This window comes from Delphinapterus leucas, chromosome 8 (genome assembly GCF_059928025.1).
Source record: "Delphinapterus leucas isolate spDelLeu-1000000601 "Yukka" chromosome 8, BTC_Dleu_Yukka2, whole genome shotgun sequence".
Taxonomy (NCBI): Eukaryota; Metazoa; Chordata; class Mammalia; order Artiodactyla; family Monodontidae; genus Delphinapterus; species Delphinapterus leucas.
The window spans coordinates 99,033,461-99,047,051 of record NC_143136.1 but is presented as its reverse complement, the minus strand read 5'-3'; the positions used below and the strand labels follow the sequence as shown (position 1 = coordinate 99,047,051).

Below are 13,591 nucleotides of genomic sequence, written 5' to 3'. Positions count from 1 at the left end.
AATAAAGGTACATAGGCTTGCAATACCTATGGGAATACTGTCACTAATAAATATGGGAAAATTGCTACTAATACTGGTACCAACAAACTATTAATTTGTATATTCATAGAGCTAACATTTTCAAAAAATAAAAAGAATTTGTTAGCTTAGAATGATTTAAGAATGCTGTGGTAAATATAATTAGGAAGACAGATAAAGGAAAATATGTTACAGGAGATACCCAGGTGTCACCAGGGGTAAACTCCATGTCCAAAATACACTGATGCAAACAGCTGAAACATGATTCGTTACATAATCTACAATGCACTTGAGAAAAATATAGCAGGTTTTCAGGAAAAGTACAAGTATTACTTAGGTAAACCATAGATGCGTGTATGTGTGTGTGTGTGTGTGTGCGCGTGCGTGTGCGGAGAAAGAGAAAGAGACAGAGAGATTGAAAGACACACGCCACACACACACAAAGACAGAGAGAAAGAGACAGGGACAGAAACAGAACTAGAAACAGAGACAGAACACTTTTCACATGGCGTCAAATTATTGTGTTCTTCTGGACATCTCCAACATATCCCTAAAGTAATAAGAATGATAAATTTTCAGGCAAATATTATCCTTAAATCATGTCTGTTGAATATTCCCCATTTGTCAAATCTATTCTCGAATTTGCCCCTTAGCACTCACTCCCAAGGTCTCCAGAGGCTGGACACTACAACGAGGCTCCCTAGCCCAAGAGAGACTTCTGGAGGAACTCAAAGCTTTAGAGAGAGTTCAGGGTGTTTATTCCCAGGACCCACTCCCTATTAGGGCCCGGTTTGGCAATGGCTTAATTGTTCTACCTGTGGACAGGTCCTGTTGGTCCATTCTGTTCTTCAGCTACAAGCCTCTTCAGGTTTCCTAAGTGAGTCTGCCCCTTGCTCCTTCAGTCCTGGGGCAGTAAAGGCTTTCTGCTATTGCAGACTCTGTGTTGCTTTCCTGTCCCTTGTGAGTTTCCTTTTAATCCCGTGCATATCTTTGTTAATAGTCCCTTAATTAACTGCGCTTCAATTACCCCTCTTGAGTGTTTTTAATTTCCAGGACCCTGACCAGTAAATTATGGAAAATGTTATGCTCTTTTAGATCTCAAATGTCTATCTAACTAGGGAGGGCACAATAGTTTTCTAGCAAATTTCCATATGGCTAAAGTACTAAGTGTTAAATATTATAGATATTGATAATCCTAAAACAAAATCAAAGAAAAGTATGAGTTTAATTTCCATTTGATGTGCAGATAAATGCAGCATTCTTTGATTTGCACCATGGATAGCTCTATTTTGTTCATGTCTGTGTGTTTGTAGGCCCATCAAAGTAATACCGGTGCTCAGAGAGGTTAAATGCAGACGACAGGAAATTGGACTAAAGCTTTCACCAGGAACAAATGAGTAAGGAAACATAAAAACTGAATATTCCTGGGGAATATTGAAAAAACATTCTGAAGTAAATTTTGGTCTTGAGTTTTCCAACTAAATGACTAAATCATACACTTTGGTGCACCAGAATGGTTTCACATGCCACAACTGGCACTTACATAACTACGAGGCAGAAAAAGAAACATGTTACATACATTGTGCAGATAAGGTATTACATGACTCTCCCAAATGTAGACCAAGTTCATTGATAAACCAACATACCTGAATTACAGTTAAGAACTTTTTCTTCACAGGATTCTTCCTCATTCTTAGAGGGATCTAGAATACCATTCTACGTACTGGATTTCCAACATCTAAAGATATGTGATATCTTTTCGCAATGGGTGACTAATTTGATCACATTGTACCTCAAATATTAAACAGATATATGCTTAACTAATACTCTAATAATGACAATTGATTCTGTCTTTACAAAGCTTTGTATTTGATGACACTGCTATGTCCTAGCTGGTGAACTCACTAGAAAGACTCTTAGGTAACAGCATCAAGGTCAGGAATCACTACCTTCTATTAGAAAGAAACCTGGATATTATAAAATTGACTTCCATTTGAAAGATTTAAAAAACTGATAAAAATGAGAAATTATTATTTTAAGATTAGGGTATTCAGGTTTAGAGAGAGGTACAGTGACTTATCCAAGGTCACACAATAAAATGGTAGTAGAGATGTGACTCAAACACTCCAGGTTAGTGTTCTTTATTGTTAATTCAGAGCACTGAACAAACCAGAGAAAAAGATAAGCCTTAAGGATCACATAAAATATTAATAATTTTCATAATTGCTTCATTTGTGTCCAAATCTTTCATGGCTGGTAAACCAAGCTCAGAAGTAGAAGTTTCATCTGATTTAGTCAACTGTACTGTACTCTATATGTCAATTTTAATGACTCTGTAAGATCTTTCATCACAACCTAGATGAAATGCTCTATAAGTTGAAACAGGCTTTACTTCACTTTCTACCTCTACTACCAACTAATCTTTAGCATACTTTTTCTTTGGGCCCCATCTTTTCCACCAATAATAGGAACAGTTTATATTAGATAATAATGGGGGTCTTTCCAGTGTAAGCATTCCATATATTTTTAATAACTTTTCAAGTAGGAAAAATTTCTACATGCTAAAGGCTGCACTATCTGTGAAAATCCCAAATATGATGAAATTTTCCCAAATATGTCAATGGAACACTGAATGGAATTTCTACTTGAATCAGTCACCCTGTGATTATTTTTGATGTCATCAAAACACACTCTAAGCTTAGCCTTATACCATTCAGTACAGTATAAAACTATTTTCCTAAATCAGCTGCCTTTTCCATCTCCAGGACTGCTGTAAATTTTCACAGGATTAAAATATTTGAAAGAATCACCTTTGAAGTCTGAGACCACTCTGGATTTCACAATCCACATGGTCATTTGATTAGTTGTTCAAATACTGGAAATTCTGCTAATATTAAAATTATGTTTTTGACCCATAAAATGTGTTGCTTTTCTCCCCACTCAGACTTAAATAAGCAGGATTCTTAGGTAGGATATTTCAAAACGAAATCTCATTAAATTTCTCTGCGTGGAAAACAAAGCTAGGGAATCATTGGCAAGTTACAGGGAAAAGGTTGGAAAATTACACACATTTTAGGAAGATTATACTCTTTGAAAGGGGACCATTTAAAAACATTGAGTGACTATTTTCAGGAAGAAAATTCAATGGAAAATTATCCTTTGTTCCCATCTCTCTGTCACATCTCCTGCCAAAGAGCTAATTCTTGGTATCAGTATATTTAGTCATTTTGTGGTGCTGGTAATGACCTCAAAACTCTAAATGCTTCCTGGGAACAACAAAAGATCCACAATGAGTTCATTCCTGCACTAATGGACGCAACCTCAGTTTTATTTTCAAGTGAATTTGTTGAGCTGATCACATCTCTCTCTAAATTGTAACAAAATGATAATTGGAGTTAAGAGATCTATCTTCTGGTAAAAGTGAAGTTGAAATTACATACCTTGATTTAAAGTTATCAGGTGGCATGAGTTCCAAAGTATGAGTTGGTCCATATAGGTTTACAACATATAATTTGATTGTTGGGTTCACTTGACCTGCCTTTGAGAAAATGAAAGTTGCAATGCAAATACATTATTAGAATATATTGAGAAAGAAAGAAAATGCATTTTTAATAGATCTTTATTGGAGAATAATTGCTTCACAATACTGTGTTAGTTTCTGTTGTACAACAAAGTGAATCAGCCTTATGCATACATATATCCCCCATCCCCTCCCTCTTGCATCAACCTCCTATCCCACCCCTCTAGGTCATGGCAAAGCACCGAGCTAATCTCCTTGTGCTATACTGCTGCTTCCCACTAGCTATCTATTTTACATTTGGTAGTGTATATATGTCGATGCTACTCTCACTTTGCCCCAGCTTCCCTCCCCCACCCCTGACACCATGTCCTCAAGTCCATTCTCTGTCTACGTCTTTATTCCTGCCCTGCCACTGGTTCATCAGTACCAATTTTTTTTTTTTTTACATTCCATATATATGAGTAAGTCAGAAAGAGAAAAGAAAATGCATTTTGATTCTTTTACAATTTTGTGTTAGAATGGGGAAAAAAGTTTAATTTCTCTAAAGTAGAAATGATTTTAAATGCAACAACATGATTGCTTTCAATTGTTTTTGTAGATTGCTGCTTCTCTAGCACTTTAGTCAGACAATTAAAGGTGACAGAAAATCATGATGACTTTACTCATTAGGCAACGCTCTGTGTTCTTCCCCTAGAATGACACCAGAAGGGCTGGCTTTACAAAACAACTAGTAGATAAAGCAGCTGCTCGCACTATAGGATATGAAAAGCAAAGGGAAGAAAGCTTGGCTAATTTAAAAAAAAAAAAAAAGAAGAAGAAGAAAGAAAAAGAAAACCTACCCTATCCCAGTGCCGCATGTTTAAAATTCCACAATGCCTAATTTCTTCCATGCATTAATCATCATAGGTTTTCTTTTAAATTATAATGAATACTAAATGAGGTATAAATGTCCCTTGGGATGTGGGCCATGGAGCAGAATGCCCTCACTATGTACCTGGCATGAAGACTAGAAAGACAGTGGTAAGAAAATGTAATTTGAGTTTATTAAATCAAAATTTATGAAATAATAACTAGTCTGTATAGCAGTTCGTATGTTTCTGGTTCCTACTATGTGTTAAAGCATCACATGAATTATCGTATTATATGTTCCTACTACAGTCCTAAGACTTATTTATAACCATTTTCCAGATGAAAATGGAGAAGCTTAGCAAATTGTGCAGGGTGAAACATCCAATAACTGAGGGAGCTAGTATTTAACCCCAGGATGCTCTTAACTGCTCTAGATTTGCTTCCATTCATTCCTAGGCCTTCAAAGTTTTTCTACATACACTGTGAACTCTTAGCGAGCAGTAATGGGAACTTAATGCCAATATATCTCAAGCATGTAGGATGAATGAATGAAAGAATGTTTATGTGAATAAATAATTAACAGAATCAATTGGCTACTTGTGGCTCAATGTGTTTCTAAACAATACACCAGTATCATTGTGGTGTAGCTGCTTTGTGAAGAGAAGACCATGTGAGATATACAGAGAAGGACAAGGAAATTAAAAGCGAGTTGAATTAAAAGACCTGACAAAAATCTAAAGGGAATGATAAAAGTGATTTAAAGATGCCAAAAAAAGATTCAGGGCTTCCCTGGTGGCGCAGTGGTTGAGAGTCCGCCTGACGATGCAGGGGACCCGGGTTCGTGCCCCGGTCCGCGAGGATCCCACATGCCGCGGAGCGGCTGGGCCAGTGAGCCATGGCTGCTGAGCCTGCGCATCCGGAGCCTGTGCTCCGCAACAGGAGAGGCCACAACAGTGAGAGGCCCGCGTACCGCAAAAAAAAAAAAGAAAAAGAAAGATTCATGTTCAAGGAATTGGTACTGACAAAACCCAGAGTTAAATCAGGAGGAGAAGCAACATAATGCATTCCACCAATAATCAGTAATAGCTCCTCAAGAATGTTTTGTTAAGTTATTAAAAATAACGAACATGGAGGGGAGGGAGGAGGGATGAATAAACAAAGTAGCAGGATTTGTAGAGCAGTGAAAAATACTCTGTATTTTTCATTACACATATGTCCCAAACCATAATGCATAACAACAAGATTGAACTGTAATGTAAACTCTGTACTGTGATTATGATGTGTCAATGGAGCTTCACCAATTATATCAAACACACAACTCTGATGGGGGGTGCTAAGTGGGAGCTGGCGGTATATGGCACAAATATCTTCCTTTCCCTCAAGTTTGCTATGAATCTTAAACTGCTCTTAAAAATAAAGTCTTCATTTAAAAAATGACTAGCACATCTGTGGGAGCATATCACACACATCAGAAGTTTGATCCAAAGAAAGGGGTCCAGAAAGGCTTTCATTTTAGAAATGCAGTGACTATAAAGAGAGATTATGAAAATGGTTCATATGATAAAGGGCTTCCTGGAAGAGAAGCTATGAGCCTCACAGAGAAGGCTCAGGTGTCAAATTTTGTAAAGCTTTTTACTGCTCTAAAACCCTCCGGTGCTTGGGTTCATCTGTCTTGGGCAATTTAGCCTTCTACCTCATTTAGGAGGTCCCTTTCACATCACTTTTGTTTTAATTCCATTGCCATGTTTCTCCCTGAAAGTATTGGTCTTTCTCTGTATTTTTTGAGTCTAACCATTTCTCTAGCTTGATCAGGTATGTTAAAATTTAGAGCTGGGGCAGAGTATTTAGCAGTGTCATTCAAAGTGCTTTTTTTTAAACCAGCAGCATCAATTAGAACCATAGAAACACAAATTCATGGGCCCCAAATGGACGGACCTATATTCAGACCCAGAATCAGAATCTTTGGGTGTGGACCTAAAAATCTGTGTTGTAAGAGGATTTCCAGATGATTATAATTAGTATGCAAATGTTGCTAAGACACTGATATATGTGCCTGTATCTATATATAGATATATACTACTGCTCGGCAGTTATTAAAGGTGAACTTGCATGAAAATCATCCAGAGGGCCTGGAAAGCTAATTAAACCACTGACGGCTGAGGCCTACCTCCAGCATTTTTAGTGTCTAGATGGGACATGAGAATTCACATTTCTAATAATTTCCCAGATGAGGCTGATATTGCCGATAAAAGGGCAACACTCTGAGAACTGGTTCAGTTTAATCTACGAATCAGAGAAATCTGGGTTCAAGTTTGACTGTTATTTATTGGACATGGACCGTGGACAGGATGTTAAAGATCCTCAACTATTATTTTATTTGATTCTCAAAAATGAGACATTTCTCTGAGAATATGTCACAGTCAGAAGTTTTGAGCCAAAGCAGATTTCCTTTCAGTGGAAAAAACCATCTCATACTTTTGTTATATGGACTAACAAAAAAGATGATTTTCAAAAGTGCCAAAAAATAGTATACACTTAATTACATAATTAATTAACTCATGAATTAAAAATAATGGTCAGACACTGATTTTTCTAGCGAGTGAAAAACTGTGTTCATATTTTTTACCTTTCAAAAAACTGATTAGGGGCTTCCCTGGTGGCGCAGTGGTTGAAGGTCCACCTGCCGATGCGGGGGACATGGGTTCGTGCCCCGGTCCGCGAGGATCCCACATGCCGCGGAGCGGCTGGGCCTGTGAGCCATGGCCGCTGAGCCTGCGCGTCCGGAGCCTGTGCTCCGCGGCGGGAGAGGCCACAGCAGTGAGAGGCCCGCGTACCACAAAAAAACCCCCCAAAAAAAACCCAAACAAACAAACAAAAAACTGATTAAAGAAAAAGAGAAATGAAATTAAATTCGATCAATTTTTATGAATTCTTATCAGTGATGCCTTATTTCATGACATACTTTGTCAAAGATATACACAGTTATTACCACATATTAAGGCAGTTTTTTTCAGGTCTATAGGACTATACAGGATCACTGGTATCCCAATTAGTTTTCACATGAAAACAAATTAAAAGTTGTGTGCACACCATGAGTCTAAAAGTCCATGATTGAAGTACAAGATAAAGTTAGAAATCCATTACTATAACAAAGCATTTATGAAAAATGCCAACTAATTTATTATATGAATTTAAAATACTTTCAGATTCAAATAAAAGAAAACTTTGGAGCCACCATTAAACAAGAGGATCATTGATAAATGAAAACATAACCACTTAACATCCATTTGGTTCAAAGTCAATGCAAGTTTGTTATCTCCCTCTGAATTTGTATGAAATTACTGGAACTGAAAGAAAGTAAAGAAATGAAAACATCTAAAAAAAAAGTTGTGTACACCTATGGTCAGTTTTAGACAAAAACCAAACATTAAGCTGTTTCCAAAATTCAGCTGTCTAGCATTCTATAATCTCAATTTGATTTCTTTCCTTGGAGTTTTGAAATTAAGTGCACATTGCAAGTTCATTTGTACCCTTTAATATTTGAATTGTTTCAATAGTTTGCAAATTAGAGGAGTTCATCTATTCGCTTTTTAACAGTCTAATTTGCTACAAAGACTGCAATCCCATAGAATCCTTCCTCTATGATTCTGAAACACAAGCCTCAATAATACTTAACCTTATTTTACTGGCAACCAAAATGTCATTAAACGAGATAATGTTTTAATTAAGAAGATTAACCTGAGTTGCTGAGATAGAACTGTGCATCTTTTTTGTGCTGAATTGCTAATGATAGGGTATTTATAAATTCTGAATTATGCTGAATTAAGCAAAATACAAATATATTTGTTTAGTGTAAGTATTTCATTAGTAAACCTGACCACATTGGGTATTTGCTGCACTCGTTTTAATCTAGTTTAATTTGAAGCACAATTTAGTGTGAACTCTATGCATTACTTCGATGCCTAAAGCACCACTTTTGGGAAGTTTATTGCATAAGTAAGAACAAATCAAAATAACACATTTGTTAGTGGAAAAACTAACAAACATTTTTTTTAAACCAGAGTAGAAAATAATGAGACTGAAAATTCAAGTAATAGACCGAAAATTATTCTGAAACTTATTCTGAGAACAAGGATGAAAACCCAGACCTAGTTTCTTTGAGTCCTATTGTCTTAAGCACCTGGGCAGATATTTCTACTGACAGCCACGTGAGGACTTGGGATTCTTTCTCTTTGGCCACTATAATATTTGTCTTTATTTTTAATACTCCTCAATGGTAGTCATTAATACACACTCAGGACCTTCATTATGTATTACATACATCATGCATTAGATACATCATTTATTAAATATACAGGCTAAGAATTTTACTCATACAGAGCTGAGTCATTTGCAGTTAATGGAGCAAAGAGAGCTCCACATCTATTCGTTAACCTGACAAGGAGATATTTTGATTCCAGCTACATCTTCTGAGATACAAGTTAACCTCTGGTAGTTTTAGACAGAAAGAGAGAGAGAGACAGAATCAATAAACTTGAGTTATTTCTCTGTTCTCTAAATAACTATGACTTTTATAAAAGGACTTAGCCTTTTAGAAGCTTAGTTGGCCCAGTTGTAAAACAGAGGCACTTGTGAAGACGGCCGAATGAAGAAAAAATGTGAAAAGTCTCCCTGAAAATATATAGCATATTATTAGCACACGATTTACCCATTTAGTAAACAAACATTATTATTATTTTATGCCTAGCTTTACTATTAAGAAATATTAATTAATTAAATAATAACTTATTAAATAAAAACAAATTGTCTAGGTTTGTCAACCCAGTATCTTCTGACTTACTGATGACTTATTTAGATTTTCTCAGATGTTTCTGCATGTCCATTTGTTTGCCTCAGCCTTGATAAAATTATAAGGCCTAGGAGTGTCCAAGTTCAAGCACCAGGAGTCTGTAACTGAGAAGGCAACTCGAAGATGCAGCTATTACATATGGCTCTTCTGTGTGAATCCTAAAATCCCCGCTCCTCTTGGAAAATGAATTACAGAAAGTGGTCCCTTCCCTGGGGTTGATTTTATTCCCTTTGTGCAATGCACACACTGAACAGCTCTGAGTGCCTGTCTTGCCCATTGACATGTGCTTTTCACAGTATGGACCCATTCTTCATTTTGTATTTACATTGTCAGGTGAACTTTCATTATTATAAGTAAATCAAATGGGGTGAGAATATATTTCAAAAATCTTTTAATTTTTTCTCTGGAAAAAAAAAACTGGTACAGGTATGTTGTACCCGCACAAACTGTCATACATAAAACATGGCTAAATCTACAATTGGAGAAGACATAAGTACTTTTCTTGGAGCACCATACAAATGTCTTGGGAAATATAATTATTCTGTTGTTAGGTCAAATTGCCATTTTTTCCTGAAGAGCACTGAGTATACGTGCTTTCAGATCCATGTCCAGAGAACACCCTAAAAATAATATTTCAAAATCATGGAATCTTATTCCTCTCAAACCTGCTGTCTTCCGTAGCTGTCAATCAGTCACTCTGTTACTACAACCTATTGGAAGGAAGATAGGATGGGGAGAAAGATAGCACAGAATCTCCCTGAGGAAACAGGCTTCGCAGCCCTGACTCTCCATATTCACTAATTTCCTTCCTCCTGTCCCCACCTTGGATAACTTGAGTCTTGTAGATGATAGGAAAATAAGGAAAGTCATCCCCCCTGACCATGCCTTCATTGCAGGAGTAGAAAAATACACGTGATGGATAATTTTTCCAGTACTCTGCCCAGTTAAGGTACTGCACAAACTTAAAGGTATAAAACCTATTGTACTTTGGAAACACAAGGTACAACTCACTAAAGAAATGGCTTAATAAAGACTTCTAAATGAAATCAGCAGCCTTCTCTTACCTCATTAAGAGCTAAAATGTATAAACTTGAATTTTAAAAGTTTTCTATAAGACATCCTTACATGATTAATGCTTGCGGGGGGGCTCACTTTTTTTTGTTTTGTAAACATGGGGAAAATAAACTTTAAAGCAAGAGACCTTAAATAATTAACGATGACATATAAGAGAAAAACCAATACACTCCAGATGGTTCCACAGCCTGCTTTCAGAGGCCTCACCCAACACTTAAAAATAGTTTTGCTATCTGGGCAGGGTTTCCATATTCGCTTCACTCAATAAAACAATTCCATCTATTCCAGCTATGCCTGGCTATGGTTCTACCCCAGCATTTGATAAAGTATGTTCCAGAGTATGCTCTGCCAAAATAATACTGGTGCTAATATTAATACTAATAAATTCTCTGTGGTTAGTCTATTCTTTATTGGTGATTCTTTATGTTTAGTCTTTTATTTTTTATTTATTTATTTATTTTTTTTTTGCGGTACGCGGGCCTCTCACCGCCGCGGCCTTTCCCTTTGTGGAGCACAGGTTCCGGACGCGCAGGCTCAGCGGCCACGGCTCATGGGCCCAGCCGCTCCGTGGCATGTGGGATCTTCCCGGACCGGGGCACGAACCCGTGTCCCCTGCATCGGCAGGCGGACTCAACCACTGCGCCACCAGGGAAGCCCTAGTCTATTTTTTATTGAGATTATTTATGCTTAGTCTATTCCTTACTAGGGATTCTTTATGCTCAGTCTACTTTTTTAGGAGATTTATAATACACATTAGCAAGCAGTATATTAAGTGCTCTAAGAAATCATCTGAAAAAAAGCTAGATTTTTTTTTTTTTAAACTGAGAATTCCCAACTTATTTGACTGTGACACTTTTTGCTCCTGTATAATAGCTATTAACAACTCACAGAATATACCTTGGAGAAACTTTTGCCCTGGGATCAATGCTGCTTCTTATGTTTTCTCACCCTCTTTTCAACTAGGAAGGTGAGGGATAAAGAATGAGAGCATCAAAGTGAAAGAAATACAGCAAAAGTTCCTGCACCCTTGAATCATCTTTAGCTGTTCATACACAAGCACTGCGCACAGACCACTGCAAGCTCTCAAAATGATGACTCTGTCGACTGGTAAGGGGGCTTATTTTATTCTCCAAAGACAACTTGTTCATGAACCGAGAATACTATCAATCAAGTCACTGGCACACAGAGTGGGGGGACAAACAGCGCTTCCACTTTACTTACCTTAGGATATGGATACTTCTTTCCTTTGGGATACAAAGCTCCAGTAAACCGGGGGATAACCATGTTAGGCACCAAGGAATCATTTATCATCAGGAAGGCAAGCCTTTCTCCATCTGGTGACCACCAGTGGGCGATGTGAGAATGCAGAAGTTCCTCTAGAATAAATGAGTGTTATTTGAAAACAACTGTAGATGTGGGTTCAGTGACCCACAAACATCTGTCCTTGAAATCTTCATTGTACATACATATTTTCTATACAGTGTGGTGGATTTTATCAACTTCATGAAGAATTCTGTATTTCTGAGCTACCCTTTTAATCCCAAGGAAAGAAGGTGCAAAGAAAGGAAAGAATAAAGCAGTGAAGTCAGGATTTCATGGATTGTCAACAATGTGAACAGAGGAGATGAAAGCACTATCAGAGTAAAAAGAATGAGAACGGTAATTGAAGGCTGAAACATGGCCCAAAACCATATTCGTGTCGTTATTCATTCATATCTGCATTCAGTCATATTTCCATCCTCTCATCATCAAACAAGTGGAATGCCTACTAGATTCGTTAAACTATTCTAAGCTCTAAGGAAATAAACTTTTAAAAAATATACTGGATATCTTTCACGTGACCCCCGATCCACTATCCACTTTTCTACACCTGATTTCTGGCCCAGGAAATTAACCTGTATGAACTATATCCAAAGGGCTCCCATGCTCTCTAGAGCATGGCCACTATGGTACTGTGGCAAGAGATTAGAAGAAGGAGAGTAAAGTCAGAGTATGTATTCCCTTGGCTCTGTCCTGAAATGTCACCTGAGGCTTGCTGGGTGCTTTAAATGATCTCACTACTCCTATCAATGCAGCCTCATCTACACAATTTTCTCCTTTTGTATCTGATAATGGCTCACTTCTATCATCATAGGGGTGCACATCGCCTGGCTGCTACTAGTCTAGATTATAGTTCTGTCATTTATGGATCCCCTATACCTTCACCTCTGTAAATTATCTTTTTGTAAATAAATAGTTTTCAAATTATTGAATATGCTAACTCTTTTCCTTTTAAGACCCTAACATAATACCAGCAGTAGACTCAGAAAAGACACCTTCAAAATTAGATTTTGGGATTAGGTTGGAGATCTTTGATGTAATAATAACTTTTTTGGGGGGAACTGGGAGCATAGATAATCCATAGCAAGGGATGGAATCATGAATAATCAATTGTCACTGGTGATGACATAGAATAAAATGCAGCTAGAGAGGAAAAGCGTTTGGAGGACAAGTGATTGTGACACTCAGTTGCTACAAAAATGACAACGATAAAGATTATAAGTGAAGTTCTTATGACACCTCAGAGGGATTACATAGGAATAAACAGAAATTGAAATCATGACAACTAAATTAGGAAAACACAAAAGGTCACCATGGCAACTTTGGAGTCCCTCTCTTCTGTAGTTGAAGAGCAGATGCGGCTGAGGTCCGAGAGAACATAGAAGGTGTTGCAGAGGTGCAACACAAATTAGGGTCTCAACTTCCCTTGTGTTTTAAAGCTAAGACAGCAATATTGGTAGAGAAGTATTGGGAGCCTGACAAATAGGCTAAGGATGCTTGGGTAGATGTGTGCAGTACGCTTACTGCTTTCTGGACCAGTCTCATAAATAACACATTTTATAGTGGAATGTCGGCTGAAGATTTTGAACCTCAAAATTTCCACAAGTCTTCTTGCTGACTGAAGCAACCTCTATACAAGGGAGCTAGACCTTCTCTGCATAAAGGCAGAGTGAAAGAGTAATTCCTGTAAATTTTAAGAGGCTGCATCCCTAGGGAAAATGTTAGAGATGTAGTAGCCTGGGATACACTGGGATATCTATTAAAAAGTGAGGAAATTTGTTGGGATTATATTTATTTAAAAGTAAAGAGGGCCTGTACTCTGGATTTTGAAGAACACCGTAAACTACATTCACATGTGCTGACCTGTTTTATTCCCAGGTAACCTCTAAAACTGCCAGTTCTGAGAAGAACCTGAGCAGGAGAGGGCTGTGCAGCAGACCAAGGCCATGGTCCAATCTTTC

The 13,591-nt window shown here is 37.4% G+C and overlaps 1 protein-coding gene across 1 annotated transcript in view; it reads right to left on the bottom strand.

The window, feature by feature from the left end:
- DPP10 (dipeptidyl peptidase like 10) overlaps window positions 1-11,637 on the bottom strand; it is a 119,956-nt gene extending 108,319 nt beyond the window's left edge. The window contains exons 1-2 of the mRNA XM_022590656.3: window positions 11,532-11,637; window positions 3,459-3,556 (exon numbers count right to left, since the gene is read on the bottom strand). Coding sequence (XP_022446364.3) covers window positions 3,459-3,556; window positions 11,532-11,621 — 188 coding nt within the window. The 5' untranslated portion in view covers window positions 11,622-11,637. The remainder of the gene's footprint in view (window positions 1-3,458; window positions 3,557-11,531) is intronic.
- Window positions 11,638-13,591: the final 1,954 nt, after the last annotated feature.